At 46.0% G+C, this 23,737-nt stretch overlaps 1 protein-coding gene across 1 annotated transcript in view; it reads left to right on the top strand.

Annotated features, from left to right (window-relative positions):
* The window catches only part of Rasgrf1 (Ras protein specific guanine nucleotide releasing factor 1), a 110,242-nt gene that overhangs the window by 14,158 nt on the left and 72,347 nt on the right, over positions 1–23,737 (top strand). The window contains exons 2-5 of the mRNA XM_034483968.1: positions 435–544; positions 7,829–7,976; positions 18,306–18,398; positions 21,334–21,587. Coding sequence (XP_034339859.1) covers positions 435–544; positions 7,829–7,976; positions 18,306–18,398; positions 21,334–21,587 — 605 coding nt within the window. The remainder of the gene's footprint in view (positions 1–434; positions 545–7,828; positions 7,977–18,305; positions 18,399–21,333; positions 21,588–23,737) is intronic.

The following is a 23,737-nucleotide window of genomic DNA, read 5'->3' on the forward strand; positions in this document are numbered from 1 at the left end:
CACCTCAGCATTTAAATGAGTTCTTAGTCAATTTTCATGGAGTAATTAAAGACGTGCTACATTGAATTGGTACCCAGTCCCCCCACAGAGATGTTCTCTTGGAGGGGACTTCCCTGCTGTCCTTCCAGGGTGTCTGATGGTTTCGAACTGGCTTGTTTGTTTGTTTGTTTGTTTGTTTGTAATTGGCTGGCAAATAAGCCTTCATGGGGTTTGCTTCCTTATCACATCCTAGGACCGGGTTTTGGTACGCCACACAAAATCCTTTGAGATTGAGCACTTTAAAGTACTAAATAAAGTGGTATTCCAGCGATTACAAAGAATGTATCTGGACCCAGCTGCCGCAGCAGCAAGCACTCAGCATTGCAGCTGGGAATGCGATGGGACTGGTGAGCATCCTAGTAACTGGAGGTGTCTGTGTCTTCTTCTCTGTGCAGCAATATTACTTCACAGTGACCTTCTCCGGTGAAAACCAGAAGCCCTTAGAGCTGAGGACGGATGATATCGAGGACTGTGAGCAGTGGGTGATGGCAATCTCTAGCGCCAGGTATGTCTCACCTCGCTAAACTGTCTAGGCAGCAAACACCAAACCAAGCGAATCTCTGCAAACCTAAGTCTCAGAACAAGGAGGTGGGAAAGGAGGAAATGGGAGCATGGATGCTGTAAAAGTATCTCTTGTTGGGGTCCAGTCTAGGCTACCCCAGAGAACGAGAGAACTGCAGCCCCACTCTGTTCTAACCATATAGCCCCATCTTGTCTTAGTTGGGGTTTTATTGCTGCCATGACCAAGGCAACTCTTATAAATGTGAACATTTAACTGGGGCTGGCTTACAGTTTCAGAGGTTTATTGCATTATCATCGTGGCAGGAAGCACGGCAATGTGCAGGCAGAATGGCACTAGAGGAACCAAGAGTTCTTCATCTTGATCCAAAGGCAGCCAGGAGGAGACTGGATATGTCTCACACTGGGCATAGCTTGAGCATTTAAGACCTCAAAGACCTTCCTCCACAGTGACACACTTCTTCTAACAAGGCCACACTTCCTCCACAAGGCCACACCTCCTAATAGTGCCACTCCCCATGGACCAAGCATTCAAACACATGGGCCTGTGAGAGCCAAACCTATTCAAACCACAACATTTCACTCCTTGGTTCCCTTAGGTTTGCAGCCATAACATAACGCAAAATGCATTTAGTCCAGCTTAAAAGTCCCCGTAGCACATCACAGTCTCAACAATGTTTAAACGTATAAGGTTCAAAGTCTCTTTTGAGAATCATGCCATTTCTTAACTGTAATCCCCTATAAAATCAAAATAAAAAAGCAGGTCACATATTTCCAACATATCGTGGCACAGGGTTTACATTACTGCCACTAGCCATAGGGAAAGGAGCACAGTGAGAAAACACTGGACCAAACCAAGAACAAAAACAAGCTGGGCAAACTCCAAACTGCGTCTCCATGTCTGATGTCAAAGCACTCCTCAGATCTCTAACTCCTTTAATCTTTGTTGTCTGCAACACACTTCGTTCTCTTTCTTGGGCTGTTTCTATGCTTGGTTAGCAGTTTTCCTTGGTAGGTATCCTACAACTATGGCATCTCCAACACCTCAGGGTCGCCAAGGTAATCCAGGCTTCAACTTCAGAGAGTCACACAATGGCCTTTCTGGGCCTCTCTACAGAGACACCTCTGACACATTCCTGGCCTCAGTGGCTTTCCTTAGTTGCAGAGGGAAATTCCATCTTTGACGTTAAAGCCAGAACCATGAGGCAAAGCTGCCAAGTTCTGCTGCTTGCTAGTGCTGCAACATGGTCCCCTTGTTCAATTACACCTTCACTGGTCTTTTTGATTTCAATGGTTTCCTTCACTGCCTAAGATTGGCTGTTCTGAAACTTGCTCTGTGAACCAGGCTGACCTTGAACTCAGAGATCTGCATGCTTCTGTTTCCAGAGCGCTGGGATACATGCCTGGACCTAAGCTTTTCTTTCATTCCTTTTTAATATAAATCTTTATAAACATGGCCACTATGTCTCAAGATCTGGATTAAAGGCATATGTTAATCTAAATTAAAAGTGTGTATCATCCTACCTCAAGATCCAGATCAAAGCCTGTGTCTTCCAGATTCAAGATCTGGATCAAAGGCATATTGTCTTCTGCCTTAAGATCCAGATAAGGTGTGCCCTTCCTTTCTGGATTGTAGTTCATTCCAGATATAGTCAAGTTGGCAACTGTGACTAGCCATCACAATCTACCCCTTGGACATATCTCCTTATGTCCAAATAAAAACAATTACCAGGTCATAATAATGCCTAATATGATATAACTATCCCTTGTACAGCTGCAAATGCATTGTAAATTTACAGTAGGTGCCACTGTCCTTTGGGGAACATTCTTTTCACAAGATGGAAGCTTAGCTGGGTAGAATCTTGCCCTGAGGTCACCACTCCCTTAATTCCACTAAATATCTTTAATCTGTTTATTTCCCAGAACACAGGATTTAGCTCCATTGCACTTCCTGGTGCCCCTTTAATCCCTGAACCATATATTTTGTACTTTTTCTTGTGCAGCTTGCTCCATTTGCAAAACCCACTTTTTATAATAGTGAACCACAGGACAGAGTCTATACTAAGCTGTTTTGAGATTTCCTTTACCAAAGCAATTAATTTAAATCTCTTCACCTTAGCCTCAGGCAGACTCTTCAGACAAGGACAAAGAACAGCCATTTTTGTCACCAAAATATCACAAGACCAATCTCTAGGCAAGATACTAAAATTCTTCTCTAAAATCTCTTGAGCCAGGCCCTTAGAGTTCAAATCACACTGATCGTGACTGTCTTTTGTGCTTCTACTAGTATGGCCCATTAAGCCCCACCTAAAGCATTCCACTATTTTCTTAATTCAAAGTCCCCAAATCTACATTCCTTCAAACAAAAAACATGGTCAGGCCTATCACAGTAATAATATGTGCTCTATCACCCAGTAGTTCCATTCCTTGGTACCTATCTAAGAGAAATGAAATAAGCCATGGTGTCTATAGCCAAGCTAACATATAAGCAAATTTCTTGTGCATCCACAGAGTGGAATTTTGCTGGGAAATAATCATGAATCAACTAAAGTTATACACAACAAGATGAATGAATTCCAAAACCAATATGTGGAGTAAATACAGCCAAAAAAAAAAAAAAAATATATATATATATATATATATATATATATATATATATATATATATTGTATGATTTCAGTTATATGAGTTTCTAGATCGGACAAAACTAACCAGGGTGGTGGAAACAGGAGCAGCAGCTGCTTCTGGGGTGGTGTGAGTGGGAAGAGATTCCTGGGTGGTAGAAGTTTTCTTTGCCTTAATTAAGGGTTTATACTTTTTTTTTTTTAATCATAATTGCTCACATTGTTACTGGGGTTTGGAACCTGTACTGGTTATGTCCAGATTCAAAGAACTAAAATAATGGCTCACATAAAATTGTAAATGTCGCAAAGCAATAGGGGAGGTCAGACAGTCTGTCAGGAGTGACAACAGGCCCCAAGAGGGAGAGGGCGCGAGGCCCAATTGCTGTTTGGCACTTCCTTTTATAGGTTTCAAGTAAAAGATGATTTTGTTGTTGTTGTTGTTGTTTAAGGGTGTGGGTGGGGTTTTTTGTCTTGATTGACATATTAAGTTATAGAACCTCTTCTCTACACATGTTCTTTCCCCTAATTTATCTGATTTTAATCATATGCATGTCCAATTATGTATAGTCATAAAATGGCAAATATGAGATTCTACCAAAAAAAATTTTTTTCAGTTTAAGGACACAGTTTGCCTTATTGAAAATGCACCCAAATCGAACCGGCGGTGGCGCAGCCCAGCCCGTAAGGCGTCCGCCTGCAGAGGGCTCAGGTCCCTCTGCGCTCTCTCTCTCTCTCTACCCCGTGTGTTCGAATCCCGCTCGCTCCCTCTCATCTTCTCCCGCGTCTCGTGGGGGAAAAAAAAGAAAGAAAAAGAAAAGAAAATGCACCCAAAACTAGTTCAGGCTAGACTGACCTTCCTACTCCACACCAGAACATAATTAGAGTATGGTTGAATAGAATCTGTCTAAGTTTGATGGTTGTTAAGGAAAGGAAAAACAACATTGCATTGTTTAGAGTGGGTTGTGCTTGCAGACCAAGGCAGATGGAGGTCCTAGGTTGCTAACAGATTGACAGGTAAGTTCCAGAGAGAGAGAGAGAGAGAGAGAGAGAGAGAGAGAGAGAGAGAGAGAGAGAGAGAGAGGCAAGTATCAGGTGCATTGTTAAAAGATGATTGTGGGTATATCCCAGAGTCCCAGGTTGCTAAGCTATTTCCTATACTTGTCTTCCTCAACATTGTGACATTAGTATCTGTGCTTTCCACAATGTGTGTACTGAACGTCACATTTTAAAAATGAATGATGAATAATAGAACGTCTCATGTTTTTGTTGGTGCATAACAAATCACCACAAACTTGTCAGCTTAAAATATCCTTGCATTATTTTGTGGTTCTGTGAATCAGAAGTCCAGGCACAACTGAGGTTTCTGCCTGGCACCTTGTGAGGCTGAAATCAAGGTTATGTCTCTGAGGTTGCTTTATGCAACCTCAACCTGAGAGAGAGGTAGGAAAGGAGAGAGAGAGAGAGAGAGAGAGACAGAGAGAGACAGAGAGAGACAGACAGAGAGAGAGAGAGAGAGAGAGAGAGAGAGAGAGAGAGAGAGAGAGAGAGAGAGAGAGAGAGAACATGCATATACATGTGTGGATGTGCATGTGTTACAAGAATTATTTCCCTAGGGGAGAAGTAAATAATGTCCACCCCGTCTTTGTGAAGTCCCAAGCAAAAACCCCCAGTCCTACAAGGTTCACACTGGAAAACTAGAGAATGGCTCAGTTACAAAGTGGTGAGGGATTGCCAGCAGGACCGTAAAGCACCCACACTGGAGAGTCTTCATTCAGCATAGATTATGACTTCCCCATATCCACATAGACAGAGCCACCTTCTGTTAACTTTCCTCAGACAATATACTCTAACACCTTCTTCACCCCAAAGCCACGTGGAAAAAATAGGAGAAGGGGCCAGAATCTCAGATGAGGATTCAATGACCCTCCCCACCCTTTCGTTCTATACAGGACTGTCAACTTGGGAGATCACATTCTACAACTGTGTGTGTGCGTGTAGCAGCAGCAGCAACTGGCTCTCTGCCACAGCCATATTGAGTATAGAGTATTTTTACATATTCCCAATTTAGTTTTTATTTACGTATACTTAATAGAAACATTCCATGTACAAAAATAAGCACCATGGTATTAATACCAGGTAGAGACACATTGTTCTCTCACACTGTATGTATCACAGTCTAGTATTATGGGATGCCTCTGCAATGTGGGTGTATAGTTGTTTATAAGATAAAGCAGCCAGTGTGGTTCATATCCAACATGTAGTGAGAGCTACATGCCAGGCCAGGGGTCAGGGAGGCTGAAATGCACACTCTGGCCCTAAGGCCGATCCCACCTCCTGCTTCTCCTCCCTGGACTTCAGTGTCTTCACTGAGTAAATCATACAGTCAACCTTTCATGATCCCTGAGTTTCCTTCTAGCTCTGAAAGTCTATGAGTTGATAAAGACAGTGCACACACCAGGTGATGCTCACTCGGTCTCCACTGGAAGGTTTCCAGAAGAGGAAGGAGTAGGGTGGGGCATGGAAGGGCTCGGGTAGGAGTGGATAGAAAGGGCGGGAAAAGAGGAAAGCAGTGTTGGTTTTTTCATTGTTGTTAGAAAATACCTGAAATAATCAGCTGAAAGAAAGAAAGAAAGAAAGAAAGAAAGAAAGAAAGAAAGAAAGAAAGAAAGATCTACTTTGGTTTGTGGTTTCAGGCCACAGTTGGCTGACTCCATGAAGTTTAGGTGCATATTAGAATAGAAACATCTTATCACAAGGGTATGGTAGAGGGAAACTGTTCCCCTCATAGATGCAAGAAGCAGAGAGAAAAAAAGCAAGAGCTGAGGACAAAGTATGTCCTTCGCAGACATGTTCTCCAGCTACACACTACCTCCAATTAGACCTTCCACAGTTCCTGCTACCTCCCAACACTCCTCTCAACAATGAATTCATCTAAGGTCAGTTCACTGGTTAGGTCAGAACCCTTGTGATTGCTCCCAAAAGCATATCTGCTGGCTCCCAAGTTTTTAAACATCAGCTCAGGAGAAACACTCCAAATTGAAGTAATATATTCTTCCCTTGGCCCCCAAAGGCCCATGGCCATCTCACAGTATAAAATGTATTTACTCTATCCCCAAAGGTCTCCAGTCTTAATAGTCCAAGAATCACTCAGAAGGCCAAATCCAAACTCTTCAATGTCTCAGGGCAGCAGTAGTCTGAGCACCTACAACATAAAAGGGAGTCATGTACTTCTGACACATATGGATGGAACCTTCCCCTTTCCAAAGAGAGGAACAAAAGCATAGGAAAGAGGAAGGAGGCCAACACTTAGCCAGACAAACATTATAGCATGAAGCTCCATGTATGGGTGTCCAGGTCACACCATGGTCATATCCAGTATCTAGAGCATGGTATAAGCTCCGATAGGCTTCAAAAATCCCACTCCCGTAGTCTTTTCTAGCTGTAGCTCATATTTGAACCATCTAGGAGTGTTGACCAGGTTCATTTCCTTTGTCAGTTCAAGAATTAAAAAGCAGGGGGAAAAAATCCCCAACACAACAGGTAGCAACAGGAAATTTCTCCAACGGTCTCTGACCTAATCACTGGACTGACCCTTGAATAGACTGTTGGCAAGTAGTAGAACCTGTGGAAGGTAGCTTAGGAATGGTGTATATATATTACAGACAGTCAAGAACGGCTTTTATCAGAAGTGCAGAAACATACAAATACACTAAGCACACAGAGAAAAGACCCTCTGCAAAGCATAATGAAGACTAGGTGCCTGAAACACAGGTTATCCTCAAGCCAAGTATTTTAAAGTCTTTGAAGGATCTCCCTTCCCTAACATAGGGTTGATTCGTGTGGGGGGAAAAAATAAGGATGTCTGATGGGCCCACAGTTGTTAGGAAAGTTTGTCCTGATGCAACCACTCGTTGAGCTAGTCTACCAGCAGGGGGCCCTACTAACTGAAGAAAAAGCCAAGAAAGTCTTTGTTTTAATCTGCCAGGTGTTTGTCTCAGGTTGGGGGCGGGGTGAGGAAGAAGCCTGCCATCTTGGAAGTTAACCATCTTATTACCTAGCCATGGCCCTTCTCCCTCTCTGTGTGTGCCTCAGGCAATCTATCAACTGCCAGTTTCTCAATGTAACCTCTCAGAAGCCCCTGACAGCCTCTGTATATCCCACGAGGCCTGATGAATATATCTGTAGTCACCCTTGCATGCAGCAAGTGTCCACTAAGTAATTTTTAGGTGTATAATATATCCATCTGCCATCCACCTGCCATCACCATGGTACTAGAAGCTCAGATGCTGAAAAAAAAAATCCCTGGAGTCCACCATAGCTTCCAAGAGACGGCATTTCAGCTGAATCCCAGAAGTTGGCTAAGGAGGGTGGAGTTAGGAGAGGGTGGGAGTGTGTTCCAAAATGCAAGTCTACCTAAAATCCCAGGAGTGTGTGTGTGTGTATATGTGTGTGTGCGTGAGTGTGTGTGTGTGTGTTATACAGAGAGACAGACAGAGAGATTGACAAAGGCACAGAGAGACAGATTTAAAAAAAAAAGAGTATAACAGAGAGCCAGGCTATTAAAGTAACCAGAAGTTGGTGTGCAATAAGGTGTGGGCCCAGATACAGGGGGCAGCATCTCACCTGTTATGCATCTCTGTCCACAGCTACAAGATACTGGCCACAGAGCACGAGTCACTCATGCAGAAGTACCTGCACCTGCTGCAGGTCGTGGAGACAGAGAAGACTGTGGCTAAGCAGCTGAGACAGCAGCTCGAGGATGGCGAGATCGAGATCGAGCGACTGAAATCAGAGGTGACTGCAAGCTGGGCTCCCCAGACCAGATCCATTTCCAGATTCATGCAGGACAGGGGCAAATGGGCAGGCTCAGTCCCTAGCCTCCAAGCATAGAATGTGGTGGTGGGAGGACAGAGGGATGGTCCTGCACTCAGAGCTGGTTTGGGTCCCACCTCTGTGCCTACCAGGTGCCACCTGGAGTGTATCCTCCACCTCTCTGCTTTTGGGTTGTTTCATATGATGCAGAGTCATTGCTATGACCTAGCCAGATGGTAAGGATGAGTGAGATTGCCCAAAAACAAGCTATCAGACTGTGTGAGAACACATGAACCATCACCATTGCCAACTTCAGACTCGGGAGGTACAATATTACCTGTAGGTCATTATTGTGCACTCTCTCTGCCTGCACTGGATACACAAGCATCAAATGGCAAATCACAAGCTTCTATCTAGGGTGTGCCCCGATGACATGGGATCAAGCCTTCCTTATGTGGGCACCAGTCCTGTAAATACCTCCTAGGGCATAGCCACTCATTGTTAACCAAGGCCTTGAGCCAACCCAGAATTTCAGCATGGTATCTAAACTCTCAGGCACACTACCCAGAAGTCTATGTGGCATCCTTAATACTAGGATGTGGAGAGCAGACAGCCAAGAACCTACCTAAGGAGACCAAGTTGAGTGAGAGGTGGGGATTCACGTAATCCAGGCGTGTAGTCCCCACGCTGGGTTCCCTCATCCCATTAGGCTTCCCTCAAAACATGTAATTCCAGCAGGAAAGGATGAAGAACCTGCAGGTAGCAGTGACAGAGCTAGAAGCCCTGGGTCCAGGGGCAGTTCTGTGTACAGAACTTCCTCCAATACCTGTAGCTGTAGCCCAGTGCCTTCCATCCCTGTACAGAAAGGTCAGAGACCCAGAGCCACCAACCATCATGTCCAGCAGCAGCAAAGCTCTATACCATACTGATATCAATTTGCAGCTTCACATTTAACTAGAGTTCCATATTGACCCATCTCTAACCCTAAAAGGAGGTTTCTGACACACCTCCTTCATCAGCTCCCCGTGTCATCCCAATAGGATACGCTGGGCAGTGATGCACACTCCTTAATCCCAGCACTCAGGAGGCAGAGGCAGGCAAATCTCTGAGTTTGAGACTAGCCCAGTCTACAGTGAGGGTTCCAGGATGAGCAGGGCTACACAGAAAAACAAAAATCAAACAAATGGAAATAGAACAACCCATGAAGGATCGGGCTCAGAGACCTCATGTTTCCAGTCCAAGCACACACAGTTGAGAAGTGACAGACTGGAACTAGAATACAGGCTTCCATCCATCTGTTAGGCTCTCTACTCTGTACAGAGAGCCTCTGACAGTCTTCCAAAGGCTAGCCCAAAATTGTCCTCTTTCTAACACTCCTGGCTCATTCTGGGCTCCATCCTACTCTGGAGAGAAGCTCTGAGATCTATGATAACCCAATACAGCTCCCTGAATCCAAACAGAGCACGCGTGCGCGCGCACTCACACACACACACACACACACACACACACACACACAGAGAGAGACATAGATAGACAGACAGAGAGACAGAGGCACAGAAAAAGACAGAAAGACACGTAGAGAGAGACAGAGACAGAAAGACACAGAGAGACAGAAAGACAGAGAGAGACAGACAGAGAGACAGAGAGACAGAGACACATACAGAGAAAAACAGAAAGACACAGAGACAGGGACAGAGAGAGACAGAAAGACAGAGAGACAGAGACATAGACAGAGAGACAGCGACACATACAGAGAAAGGCAAAAGACACACAGAGAGAAACAGAGACAGAGGGATAGAGAGATACAGAAAGACAGAGAGAGACAGAGACACAGAGAGACAGAAAGACAGAGAGAGACAGACAGAGACATAGACAGAGAGACAGAGACACATACAGAGAAAGACAAAAGACACACAGAGAGAAACAGAGACAGACAGGGATAGAGAGAGACAGAAAGACAGAGAGAGACGGAGACAGACAGAGACAAAGAGAGAGACAGAAAGACAGAGAGATAGAGACAGGAAGAGACACATACAGAGAGAGACAGAAAGACACAGAGAGACAGAGACACATACAGAGAAAGACAGACACACAGAGAGAGACAGAGACACACAGAGACACACACAGAGAGACAGAAAGAGAGAGGCAGAGACAGGGACCAGGGAAGGATCATGGTCACATTCCCTAATGACTAACTCCATCCAGGAGCAGTGAGGTGGCAGTCAGTCATTTACTTACTCAGGAAAGGTCTACCTTGAGCTCCACAGACCTCGCCATCCTGCACAGATCCCAACCGTGCAGTCACCTAGTGCCATCCAACCCGGAGCACAGAACTGTCCTACCCCCTTGCTCCTCTTTGTCAGGCCACTTTCAGGTACATGTTTCACACCTGGTCAAATCCTGCCAAGGACAGTTACCTCATCATGGGGCTTCTGGCTAGCATGTGAGCAGTCAGTGTGTCTGCTCACAAGTGTTTCTCAAGCCCAACACAGTGCTTGACACGCCAGCTCCCGTTGTTGTGTAATTTCGACAGTCTGGGAGAAACCCCCGTAAACCCCAGAGCAGTCTCTTCTACCACTCAGCTGCTCTTGCCTGGCATTGTAGCTTGTAAGGGCTTAATGATTGGGTGATCTGGAAGGCACCAAGAGTATGGAGATGTTTGCCTCTCTAGTCTCCTGTGTAAGAGTGTGAACAGCTACAGTGGGGCTGTGTGAGCCCTTGTAGGGTGGTTTAGCTGGCACATGGGTGGGTGTGGATCTGTTGGGCAGTTGTGATTCTTGAGGGTCTGCCACCCCAGTTGGCTAGAACCGAGGCTCTGGGCAGCAGAAGTGCAGGATTTTTGACTGAGTTCACTCTGTGCAGTGCCTGGTGGACACTGCAGGACTCCACCCAAGAGCAGGAAGTTCTCACTCAGACTGAAGTTCTGCAGGTGGCAGGGCTCTTGAGTGGACCTGGAGGCCAGTGGTCTCCATTCAGGGCTCCCAGACACTGCTTGGGGGCCCATGGACAAACAGAAGGAAAAGAGAGGCCCTGACAGTGCCCTGAGGGAAAGAGACTCTTGGTTGCTGTACTCGCTTGGCAGAGTCAGCTAGCTTGGTTGAATTGGCAGTCCCCGTTGCTGGAACGCAGAGAAGTCTTCCACAAGAGATTAGACGATGGCTCCATAGTTGAGACCTTCTCCACAGTTCCCCAACACGGGCCCCAAAGACACGAGAAAGTCCATGGTTTTGAAAAGGTTTAATGTCATGGCAGAAGGTAGATGAATCTGGTTATATTCCCGCCCCCCCATAGGTCAGGGCAGGCCTGACTTAAACAGGGAGGGAGGAATGTTTAATTGGCTATGCCCTCTGGCCTTTAGGTATCTCATTAATATGGAGATCTCTTGAGGCTGAAGCCTGTAGTCACACCCTCTACCTGTGCTAGGTGACACTGACCTCTTTGGGAGGGGCTGCATTGCCCTACGTGACTGAAAAGCATGGACCAATGGAGGTCTTAGACCACGTGTCAGGATCTTGGGGTCTGGAAGTGAGGCTGAACACCTGCCGTTGTCCCATTAGGGTCTGGGGTTTGAGGCCTGCACTTGACCAGGAACCAAGCTATCCTTTCATGGCCCCACAACTCCCTCTGTTTTCTTTTTTAAGAGGAGGGGTGTCACTGGAGTGACTGTGTCATTTGTAGTGAAAATTTTGGATGAGGAAGTCAAAAGAAAACACTATGCAGGATGCAGTGGGTAGCACAATTAAGTCACAGGGTAAGGAGAGTCTAGGGTGGGGGTTGGGAAGGCAAGGTATCATTGAGCCAATGAATTACAGGTTGTACAGTTTGAGGGTAATAACATCTGATTAATCTAGATAGACATTATGTTTTCCTTACTAACATGTAAGTTTTTAGCTATTTGACTTTGGCAAGAGAGTTCATCTGTAGCTGGAAGGTCTGGATCTGTCTTCTGTAGGACTCAGCGTGTGTCTCTGGGTCTCAGCGAGTATCTGTGGAGTCTTCAGTCAGACGAGGTGGCTGGAAGAAGGCAGCTTGGTGTCCCAGGCAGGTTCCAGGAGATGGTGTTGTCTCCACTGTATTTGTGGGAGCCCCTATAGGATAATCACAACAGGGAAGCAGCAGGGGGATGTCTGTAAAGGGTGTGTAGCAAGCATTAGGCTACTTGGGAACAGTCTGTTGTTAAGATCCTAGAAAAGCAAGGGTGTTTGAGGAAATTCAGTCTTAGAAGGCACCTTTGGGTCTGTTTTGGGTAGCTGAGGAAGAAAACATCGTGTTAATTATGTATCTGGGATAGGCAGCAACAGTCTGTAAAAGAAAACAAGTTGTTAGTTAAGGATTGAAAATGGTGATCAGCATATTTGACTTGACCTGTGGAAGTAGATTAGATGACTTTTGAACCTTAAAGTAATCTCAAAAAGGTTGAAAAAATTTTGGACATATATTGCAAATGTGTGGGAGAAAAGGAAACATTTAAATAAAAAGCAAGAACATTTTTGGTTGAAAAGCACGGACATTGTTGTAGGTATTCCTGTTAGAAAAAGCGTTAAAAACTTGGGTTAAGTGTCTCAGGTGTGTTCCTCTGTTGTCTTTGGCGGGCTTAGAAGCAGTGGGGGAGAGGCCTGCTCTGCCGTGTGGTGGCTGGGTGCAGAGTATGCCCCGTTTGTTTTTCTTAGAAATCCTAAATGTAGAGGAGGAGAAAAAAGGCCAACCTTGAAGAAAAACTTAAATGAAGAAACATAGAGGCTTGAAAGGAGAGTCAGAGCTAGGAGTGTAAGGCTGTGTAAAAGACTGAGCCATGGAAGAGACACATGGAAGCTGGCTTGGAGTCGGCAGCTCCTGGGAGAAACAAAAGGGGAGTCCCTCACCCAAGGGAAAGAATCTTAGAATGAGAGTCACTGGCAGGCACTGCAGCCTGAAAGACAGCTGTTAGTTGTGAAGGAGGCCTGTGAGGCTGGGGGATGGGAAGAGTGGAGGCTAAAGAGTCGCTGCCATCTTGCCTTTGAGCTGGAGAACATGTGGAGGAGAGGGAGAGACAGAGAGAAAGAGAAAAAAAGAGAGAGAGAGAGACAGGGAGAGGCCTAAGTCTTTTGACCTAGGCCGGGTGTCACTCACTGTCCTTGAGTTTTGTGGAGAGGTTCTTCATGGGCGCCAGCAGGGGGTACTCTTGGAGCTGGCTATGTCCCCAACCTCCACCACATGTGGGGCGGTGAGCGCACACATGGTTGTGGGCGTGGTTCTGTTGGGCAGTGTTGTGGGTCCCGTGTGTCTTCTGCCCCGGGGAGGGGGGGGGGGCTCAGGGAGGCGTGGCTCCAGGGAACAGAAGTGCGGGATTTTTGACTGAGTTCACTCCGTGCAGCACCTCATGCCCAGGACTCATGCCCAGGCGCAGGGAGATCTCACTCAGTATGAAGTTCTGCAGAGGGCAGAGCTCTTGAGTGGACCTGGAGACCGGTGGTCTTCGTTCTCGGGCTCCCAGAAGCCGCTAAGAGCTGCGGAAGAACAGAAAACTAGGGGCATATGGTGCTGGCCTGTAGCCGAGAGAAATGAGGGGGAGAGAAGCCCTGACAGCACCCCACTGGTAGCACTGGCTTGGCTTGCTTGAATCGGTGGTCTCTGTGGCTGGAATGCAGAGAAGTCCTCTACAGGAGATTAGATGACAGCTTGATAGTTGAGACCTTCTCCACAGTTCCCCACGACGGCCCCAAAGACACAAGAAAGCCCATGGTTTTGAAAAAGTTTAATGTCATGGCAGAAGATAGATGAATCTGGTTGTATCCCCCCCCCCCCATAGGTCAGGGCAGGCCTGACTTAAATAGAGAGGGAGGAATGTTTAACTGGCTATGCCCTCTGGCCTTTAGGTATCTCGTTAATATGGAAATCTCTTGAGGCTGAAGCCTGTAGTCACACCCTCTACCTGTGCTAGGTGACACTGACCTCTTTGGGAGGGACTGCATTGCCCTACGTGACTGAAAAGCATGGACCAATGGAGGTCTTAGACCATGTGTCAGGATCTTGGGGTCTGGGAATGAGGCCGAACACCTGCCATTGTCCCATTAGGGTCTGGGGTTTGAGGCCTGCACTTGACCAGGAACCAAGCTATCCTTTCATGGCCCCACAAGCCCTGGTCCTGACAAGGTGCTTGAAAGCCAGAGGGTATAAACTCAGGTTGTACTTGGTCTTAAAAACTTTCATTAGTTTGTAAACCAGAGTAGGAGCAGGTGTTGAGGACAGAGCCCCCTAGGAAACTAGGAGCAGAATGCAGGTCATTTGTGCCTGTGCCTGTGCCTGTGCCTGTGCCTGTGCCTGTGCCTGTGCCTGTGCCTGTGCCTGTGCCTGTGCCTGTGCCTGTGCCTGTGCCTGTGCCTGTGCCTGTGCCATGTAATGACAGTAAAGGCCCATCTGGTGAAAATCTAGGGCAAGGCTTCCAACTGACTGCCCTGTTCGTGACAGTGGATAGAGGATACATACCACTGTTCTATCTGTGCCTTATTGGATTTTTTTGCTTGTTTTTATAGACAATGTCACTATTTGGCTTAGGCTGGCCTTATGAACCTCTTGACTCAGCTTCCAGGTGATAATACACATCTGGAAGCCCAGCTGCTCCACTGCCTGGCACAGAGCACATCACTTGCAGAGTGTTACAATTTTCAGATGGGGTTGGCACAAAGGAGACATATGGGCTTGGAGGAGAACAGAGGGAAGCAAGAAGGAGAAAGCTGAGTTGCCACAGGCCATAGCCTAAGACTTCTACAACAACCCAAGTTCCTAAGTCCCCTAAGCTGCATCCCAGACTGATCCTTAAATAAAACCTCCAGGCTTATGGAATAAAGACATTTGCTTTTAAGCCTTACAAGTTTGAGTGCCGGGTCACATGGTGAAAGGGGTGACTAGTGGAAGTTGTCTTTTGATTTCTACACACATGCACGCATGGGTGCACACACATATCACATACATAAATAAATTAAAATGAATGTAAAAAAAACTAATTCTAGTCCCTAAGACTGTTAAAGCACTGAACATCACAGCATGATATGAGGCTAACTTGTGCCTTATTTTCAGGCTTGTCTCTGAGAAATGAACTGTAAGCTTTCTTTGCCATTTTAAATTTTATATTTTATTTTATATGTATGAGTACTGCCTACATGATCGTCTGTACAGTTTTTACATGCACAGTTTCCAAAGAGGCCAATAGAGGGCATCAGATCCCCAGATATTGAAATTTTAAAAAGGTAATAAGTCACCCTGTGGGTGCTGGAAACTGAACCCAGGTCCTCTGGGAGAGTAGGTAGTGTTCTTATGCATAGCACCAACTCTCTAGCCTCCACTGTTAGTTTTAAATACAGACTATCCCCCAACAAAAACCATCACCATCATGCTCTGTGCAAATACCAAAACAGGCAAAGAAAGCAGGCTGGTTGGAAGGTGAAGACATTTAGGCCAAGAGGAATGTGTTTGACCCAGACTCGGAGGTCACATAGATCAGGTGTGTGTGTGTGTGTGTGTGTGTGTGTGTGTGTGTGTGTGTGTGTACCATAGCCCTTATACTGCCAGCCAAAGAATGTTTTATTTCAACATGTCAATGTTCTAAGCTTAAGGGTTGAGGAGGAACTATAAGGAAGTAGTACAGAGTCTCAAAAAAAAAAAAAAAAAAAAAAAAAAGAGGGATCTGGAGGGCAAGTGAACAGGTAAGGAGGTCTCTCCACTGAATGTTCCAGTTGGATGTTTTCAGACACTCTCCAAGTGAAGGCCAGCCAGGGTAATTTTAGCAGCCTAGGAGTGGAGAGCCTGCAACTGCTCACTCCACTCTCAAAGGCTTCAAAGTTTCATTTTTAAGAGCCATTCACCCTGAGGTTCAGGAAGTGAGGGCACAGCCTCCTGTTCTGAGGAGGGAACAGCCTGCCAGCAGCCGTGTCTATCTCCCAAGCCTCTCTACCTTTAGATGTGCTTGACTCAGTGACTACTATAGCTTCCTGTGGTTGGGGTTTTTGCAGCCACTGTTGCTCTGATCAGTTTTTAATTCACTCATTTTTGTAGCTAACAAGGTTATGTTGCATACTGAGTCCTGTACTAACCACCAGGCTTTGTCACTCTCCGCAGAACTCTCACCAAAGCAGGGAGAGGAAACGGGTGGCTTTTCTTCATGAGAAAGTTCTTCCTTTTTACTATGTGAGTGTGAGCCCTGGTATGAAATGACCACCGGGTATGGCCTGTCCACTGGGACAGTCTCAGACAGACTTACAATGTCCTGCTCCCAGACGCCAGCCCTTGGTCTTGATTCTCTATAATCCACAAATAAGACAAAGTTTGTTTTAAGTCATATCAGTTCCTAGATTATCTTTCTAAACTAGTAGTTAAGCTCCAAGAGAACTTGGATCCCAGGAAGTGCTTCAAGGTAACCCAGAGAAGAGAGAGGCCAACCAACAGAGTCCCACTCTGAGCCCCCAGCTCTGATCTGATTTACTCTCTCATGTGTTTTTGTCAGAAAGATAAAGGACAGTCCAACAGGCGTGTGTTGCCTACCACAGAGACACTCCCACGTACACGTTCATTGCTGCTAATATTCACAATAGCTAGGATGTAGAGCCTGCAGTTGGATGCATAAGGAAAATGTGGTATATAACACAATGTGGAACTTTATGCAGCCATAAAAAGAAAAATAAAATGATGTTTGCAAGAAAATGAATGGAACTGGGTATCTCTGCATTAAATGAGATAAGTCATAATCAGGCAAGTACTGCAGGCTTTCTCATGTGGAAACTAGAATCAAGATTATATATGTGTGTATGTGTGTATGTGTGAATTCCTGTATGCGTATTGTGTCGGTCATGAAACCATAAAAGTGGGATCACGAGATGGGAAGACGGGGTCTTAAGGAACTAGAGTGAAAGAAGGTAATGGATACATAGAATAAAAAGGCAGAGAGGGGGGACTGTCTGGGAGAAGGAAGAGAAACAGCCAGAAGGGGCCAAGGGAGGACAGCAGAAGCGGGGTATATGAGAACAAAGGATAATGATAACGTGTATGAAGAAAACTCTGACAGTGGATGAAGCGAAATACCAAGTAACTCCATATGGACCTCTAGTGTAAAGTTTACATGTGTGCAAGGTAGCACACTAGCTGTCAACAGTAGAACTTACTGTGTAATGGGCGCAGAGTTTCCGTCTGAAGATCTCAGAGGCGGATAGTGATGTTGGCTGTACATTACAAGTAGGGTGGATGCCTCTGAACAATGCTCTCAACAGTGGTTCACTGAAGAGGGCAGTGGATGCTCAGAAGGGAGAGGCACTTGCCTCCAAGCCTGACAGTGTGAGCTCAGTCCCAGAACCACATTGTAGAAGTAGCAGACCGTCTCCTGAACATTGTCTTCTGGCCCCACAAACACACACTCTCACACACACACACACACACTCAAACAAACACATAAACAAACCTTAGTTTTAAAAAAAAAATGGTTGATGGGGCTGGAGAGATGGCTCAGTGGTTAAGAGTAGTTGCTCTTCTTCCAGAGGTCCTGAGTTCAATTCCCAGCAACCACATGGTGGTTCACAACCATCTGTAATAGAATCTGATGTCCTCCTCTGGTGTGTCTGAGGAGAGCCACAATGTACTCACATATATAAAATGAATAAATCTTAAAAAATGGTTGATGGGTGTTAAGTAGTTGACTCAGTCAGAAAAGTCCCTGCCATGTAAGCACAAGGACCTGAGTTCAAATCCCCAGAACCCAATAATGGTATATGCTGATAATCCTTTGGGTGAAGGGGTGAAAATCTTTGAAGCTCATTGGCAAACCATCCTAGCTGAGTTGATGAGCTTCAAGGTCAATGAGACCTTGACTCAAAAAATAAAGCTGTTAGAGTAATGGAGGAAAAAGCACAGGTCTCCATATGTAGGAACATACAAGTGTATATTTGCCTGCACATACATGCACATACCGCATGCATATACAAAACTACACGTAAAAAATTGCATGGTAACTTTTATCTTCATATATATATATATATATATATATATATATATATATATATTAATACAGTAAAATAAAAGGGATTTATGATTTGTAGAACATGGAAAAGACTCATAGACCAGATTATAGACAATGCCTCAGACATAGCAGGACCTTGTCTACACTTTGATGGCCTCAAAGTATCCAAGGTACACTTGTTCCAGTAGAGCATGCTCTACCAAATGGGCATCTGGGACTCAGCACACAGCAGTGTCAACTCCTGCAGCAGATGAGGCAAGCCTTCAGGTGCCACCACTGCCTCTTGGTCAGTGTCTCCTGCCCATTACTGAAGTATGATTCTGTTGCAGATTTCAAACCTGATCAAGGACAATGAACGTATCCAGTCCAACAAGCAGGTTGCCGCTGAGGATGAGGACAGCGACCTCAAGAAAATTAAGAAGGTCTGTACTACCCCTGGCTACCAGTGTCCACCTGCCATCCCACTGTCCACCGGCATGCCAGTCACTCCATTTCAGGGATAGGAGCAACAGCCACTGTGACAGTGGGTGATCTAGCCTGGTGTATAGAGACAAAGATGAAGGAGGGGATGGGGCCAGGACCAAGCTCTAGGAAGTCTCCTTTAAGAGTTTTCCTCTAAGTGCCATACAACCTCACAAACCCCCCAGGAGTCTTCCCATAGTCACTTACTTGCTTCTTCCTCTCTCTCTCTCTCTCTCTCTCTCTCTCTCTCTCTCTCTCTCTCTCTCTCACACACACACACACACACACACCCCTCACAACTGCCCACTCCCAGCAGGGCTCAGCAGGAAGCGTGCCTTCATGAGTCCCCACAGTCAGCCACTCCCAAGAGAAAACATACTCTCATAAAGTGCCGGGGACCTACCCAGTAGCCACGGTAATAACAATACCATGGCCCACCCCATAGTACCACAGCACAGAGAAGGAGCCTGGCTATATTTTCATCTTGTCAGACGCAAGACAAGCATGATGGTTTACCTTAAGGACAGCTAATGAGACAAGAAGAAACGTTGTCTAGTTTGCAGGAAGAGCCCCGTGTCATACAGACCAGAAACTCCAAATATATCCCACAGGCCAAGTCCAGCCCTCTTGGTGTGTATGGCTTTCAGCGCATGTATATTTTCCCATTTATATTTTGCTGCTCGTACTTTAAGAATTAAACACTCCACGCAGAAATCTGGATATCTACTTTCTCAAAAAATTGAAATTGCAGCATTCATTAGCCACTTTCTACGTGCCAGATGCTATTCTGGGAGCTTGATGCAGATTAAGTGGATCCTGAGTAAAAAGCCTCTGAGATTCGATTACCATCCTCATTGTCATATCTGGGGAAGCTGAGACACGGAGAGGCCAGGTAACCTGTCAAAGCTGACATAGCTAGATATGTGCAGGAAGATATTCAAACCCTGGCACAAGTTCCCCCAGCCCATGCCCTCAGCTAAATGAACATGTGCCCTCCTGGAGAAGCAGAAGGTCTAACAGCCTGAGGCACCTCTGGTATAAGGGTGGCAATATCAGCCCCAGGCAGGATAGGCTGCCCTCTCCCAGTCCCAAGCCAGCCACGTGTGTGTGTGTGTGTGTGTGTGTGTGTGTGTGTGTGTGTGTAAGTAAACTTTCAGATTCACACAGGTAAACATGGAGTTTTGACACCAGGCCTCCAAGGCAGGGATAGCTGACTCTGCTTGGCCCCTAAACATTCAGGGCCATCCCTCAACTCAGGGCAGTCTTTCTGCTTACAGCATTTGATAAGGGCTGGCTGAAATCCACCCCCATTTATCTGTCTCTTGGGCATTTAAAGCCTTCTCTTTTCCACAAAGGCCTCCCTGTCCTTCGAGGCAAATCTGTACTGCAGCCTCATTTGCTGTCCATGGCCAGGACCTTTCAGTAAAGAGTCCTATATGCTGACCCCAGTCTCTGTGTTCCTCCCTGTGCAGGTCATGAGCTTGAGCACAGCCAAGTATCCCCAAAAGATAATACTAGTTTAGAACTCTGTGCAGCTGAGGGAACCTGTGTTTTTGTGTGTTTGTGCATTGTCTTAGTTAGGGTTTAGATTGAAACCATGACTAAAGTAACTTGGGGGGGGGGGGGTAAAAGGTTTATTTGGCTTGCGTACCATTATCCATGAGGCAAGCCAAGGCAGAAACTTAAACAGGGAAGCAGCCTGGAAGTAGGAGCTGATGCAGAGGCCATGGAAAAAGGCTACTTAGTGGATCACTCCTCATGGTTGCTCAGCTTTCTTATAGCACCCAGGACCTTTAGTCCAGAAGTGGTACCACCCACAATCACTAAATAGTAAAATGTCCCACAGGACTGCCTACTGTCCAATCTTATGGAAACATTTTCTCATTTGGGGCCTTCCTGATGACTAGCTTGTGTCAAGATCATATAAAACTTGTCAGCAAATGTATGTGTGTCTAATTGTATCTGTCTTTGTGTGTGTGTGTGTGTGCTTGTATGAGTTATGTCTGGGTATATAGGTGTGTTCTATGTCTATGTGTATATGACATGCATCTGTACATACATGTCTATGTGTGATGTGTGGCTGTGTGCATAAATGTGTGTGTATGTATGTATGAATGTGTCTTGTGTACTTCTGTGTGCACGCGTGTTGTATGTGTAGTGTGTATGTTTATGTGTGTCTGTGTTCTCTCAATGTGTTTCTGTATGTGTATCTGTGTGTGTCCATGCACATGCTTTGTGAAGACCCTTTTCCAAGTCCCTGCCACTCGTTAGAGACCACTTCTCTCAGCCAACCCCCAAGGCCACTGAACAAGTGCCCCACTCACTTTCCCGCTGAGTTGGGAGAGGCTCCAGCCTGGTGCTGGGGCTCAGAAACCACTGAAGAGCTGGAGACGCACAAATCTGCCTTGTTCTGTTCAATTTGATAATTACCTTCTGCAGACAAGCTTTAATTGAAACCCCTGGGCTCTCAGAAGAGTCATTAGACAAGACGAAATCATAGCAGGCACAGCCTAACAACCCTTCTCAAGGTATCTCTGTGTGGAGACTTGAGGCCCTCTTCTCCTCCTTTCTCCCTTTCAGAGCAATCGGGGAACTTGTGAAAATGCGGCAGGCTGGACCAGGCCCTAGAACGCACGTTTCTAACTAGCTGTCTAGTCCCTACTTTGATGTTCCTGATCCCTATTTCACAGATGGGAACGTTGTCTGAGGGCTCACAGAGCATGCTCAGTATCATACAGGAGGCAGAGCCGGCCCTGCGCTACGTATCAGCTCTTGTCCCTATACTCCCAGCAGCGAGGATGACCAACCCCCAGTCCCTGCCCCTGGTGTGCTTACAGCTTTTAAGAACAAGAGTGACTGATACTAACATAACCCTCTCACACTCTTCTTTACCAGGTCCAGAGCTTTCTTCGGGGATGGCTGTGCCGACGAAAGTGGAAGAACATCATCCAGGATTACGTCCGGTCTCCCCATGCCGACAGCATGCGCAAGAGGAACCAGGTGGTGTTCAGCATGCTGGAGGCCGAGTCTGAGTACGTGCAGCAACTACACATCCTGGTCAACAATTTCCTGCGCCCACTGCGCATGGCCGCCAGCTCTAAGAAACCCCCTATAACACACGACGACGTCAGCAGTATCTTTCTGAACAGGTAAGCAGGAGCGACAACAAAGGCGGGAAGCATTGGTTGCCAGATGTTGAGCTGAATCCTGACCCAACCCACATGTGTTTCTTACCAAGAGCAGCTGAGGAAACAAGGCCCAGGGAGGAATTCAAGGTCAAAAGACCAAACCGTTTCAGAGCCTGAGATGGGAGTATAAACTAGGACATACATAGTCTAAATCTAAAATGATAAAAGAGTTAACAATGACGGTTTTGACTGCAGAATTTTATATAGGTTGTTACTGATATATGTGGGCAAAGGCCGTGGATCTGTCCAAACACTCTATAACACACAGGAACTACTCTACCCAAAGATCCAATACCACCACTATTGAGAAACTGAACTTTCCATGTTTAACAGTTACAAATTGTCTTCATCTCTCTTGTGATGCTATAACAAAATACCTGAAGCTGAGTAGTTTACTTTTTTAAAATGGTTGGAAATACAGCTCAGATGAAGAACGCTCGCCTGGCATATGGGAGACCCTCAGTTTTGTTCATAGAACTGAAGGGAAAAAAAAGGAAAGGAAAAGAAAGACAGCTTATTTGCACTTATGGTTTTTTTTGGAAGTTTAAAAGCTTAGCAGCTTCGACTTCTGGGAGTCTTGTGATAAGAGCCTCACCTGGACAGAAGGATGTGGAAAAGAGGCATCATGGGGTAAACAAGGAAAGACAAGCAGTGCTCCTCTCCTTTGTTCCAGTGCTTTTTGTGAGCATAAATCACAGCACAGGGCTCCAAATATCCCCCTATCTGAAGTCTGTTTCACTGTGAGCCCCACCCCCTCCTACTGTAAGTGCCTTGGGGACAGGTTCTCTAACCTGATCCTACCTGCCTTCCACCTCAATCATGGGGAAGGAAGGGGTCTAGGCAGCACTCGTGAAGAGTGAAGCTGCCTGCTGGTTTACTGGAGAGCATCTCTGCACACGGTTCTGCCCAGCTACCTTGCTTGTAAGAGGAAGTGGACAGCCACATTAGAAACCTGATGTCGATTTAGTGATTTAATTTACTGGTGCTCAGTAAAAGGGTCCCAGAGATGAAAGAGCCCTCTCTCCTCCAGGTAGGCAGTGTCATAAAAGGTGGTGATTGCATGCTTGTCATACCTCGGAAAGATTCTTCACCTACACAGCGTCAACAGGCCCTGAGAGGCCAGCATGGTCTGCTTACAGACTTGAACGGTTTCCTTTTAATAAAATCCATGCCTGGCGCTGAGAGCTGGAAACCACAGTTGTGCTAAGGGACTCCTCAGCCTGGTGACAGGGGGTGTCTGTATCCTGATGCTCACTCGGATGACTGACAGTGAGTGTCTGCCTGAAACCTTGGCTTGGGCCAATGAGGAACTCTGTGGAAGGAAATGCCATAATCCATTTATCATGTCTGAATGATCTAGGGAGTGGACAAGGATGGGCACCTAAGCCACCATAACTAGCAGTGTAGACAGGCCTACTTCTGCTCTGCTCTGGCCCCACTCTGGCCTCTTTGGCCCTTCCTGGTCACTGAAGAAGGAGGCAGGTAAGCAGGTCTCAAATGAACTACTGCCCTCTTCTCATTGGTTCCTTTGAGTGTTCTGTCCCTCACCAGCCCCCAGACCTCTAGATAGCTATTAGCCAATATTCCCTTCTGTATACTCCTAGAGTGCCTCTCTACAGTAGCCCTCACTACATTTAAACAGTGCTTTCTTTTGCGTGTGTGTCAGTGTGTGTACATGTGTACATGTGAGGCCAAATCAATGCTGGGCATCTCCTTCAATTCTCTCCATCTTAGGTTTTTTTCCCCCTTATTTTCTGGAACAAGCTCTCCCAGTATACTTGGGTCTCACCAATTTGTCTATACTCACTAGCCAGCAAGAGTCAATGAACCTCTTGCCTGCTTTCCTAGAGCTGGGATTGCTGACTTATGCCACCATGCCAGGTTCCACCTGGGTGCTGAAGAGCTAAACGTGGATTCTGATGCCTGTGAAGCAAGTGCTTGACCCATTGAGCCACCTCACAAACCCAATCAATGATGTCATTAGTGTCTAGATCTTTTCAGAGGGTGAAGACAAGACTGTAAGCTACACACTGAATAATTCCTGGGATACCGCCAATACATGGGCCAGCAAAACTTATCTGGAAAGGGCCACATACGACTATTTTTATTTT

Source organism: Arvicanthis niloticus, chromosome 21, assembly GCF_011762505.2.
Source record: "Arvicanthis niloticus isolate mArvNil1 chromosome 21, mArvNil1.pat.X, whole genome shotgun sequence".
Lineage (NCBI taxonomy): Eukaryota > Metazoa > Chordata > Mammalia > Rodentia > Muridae > Arvicanthis > Arvicanthis niloticus.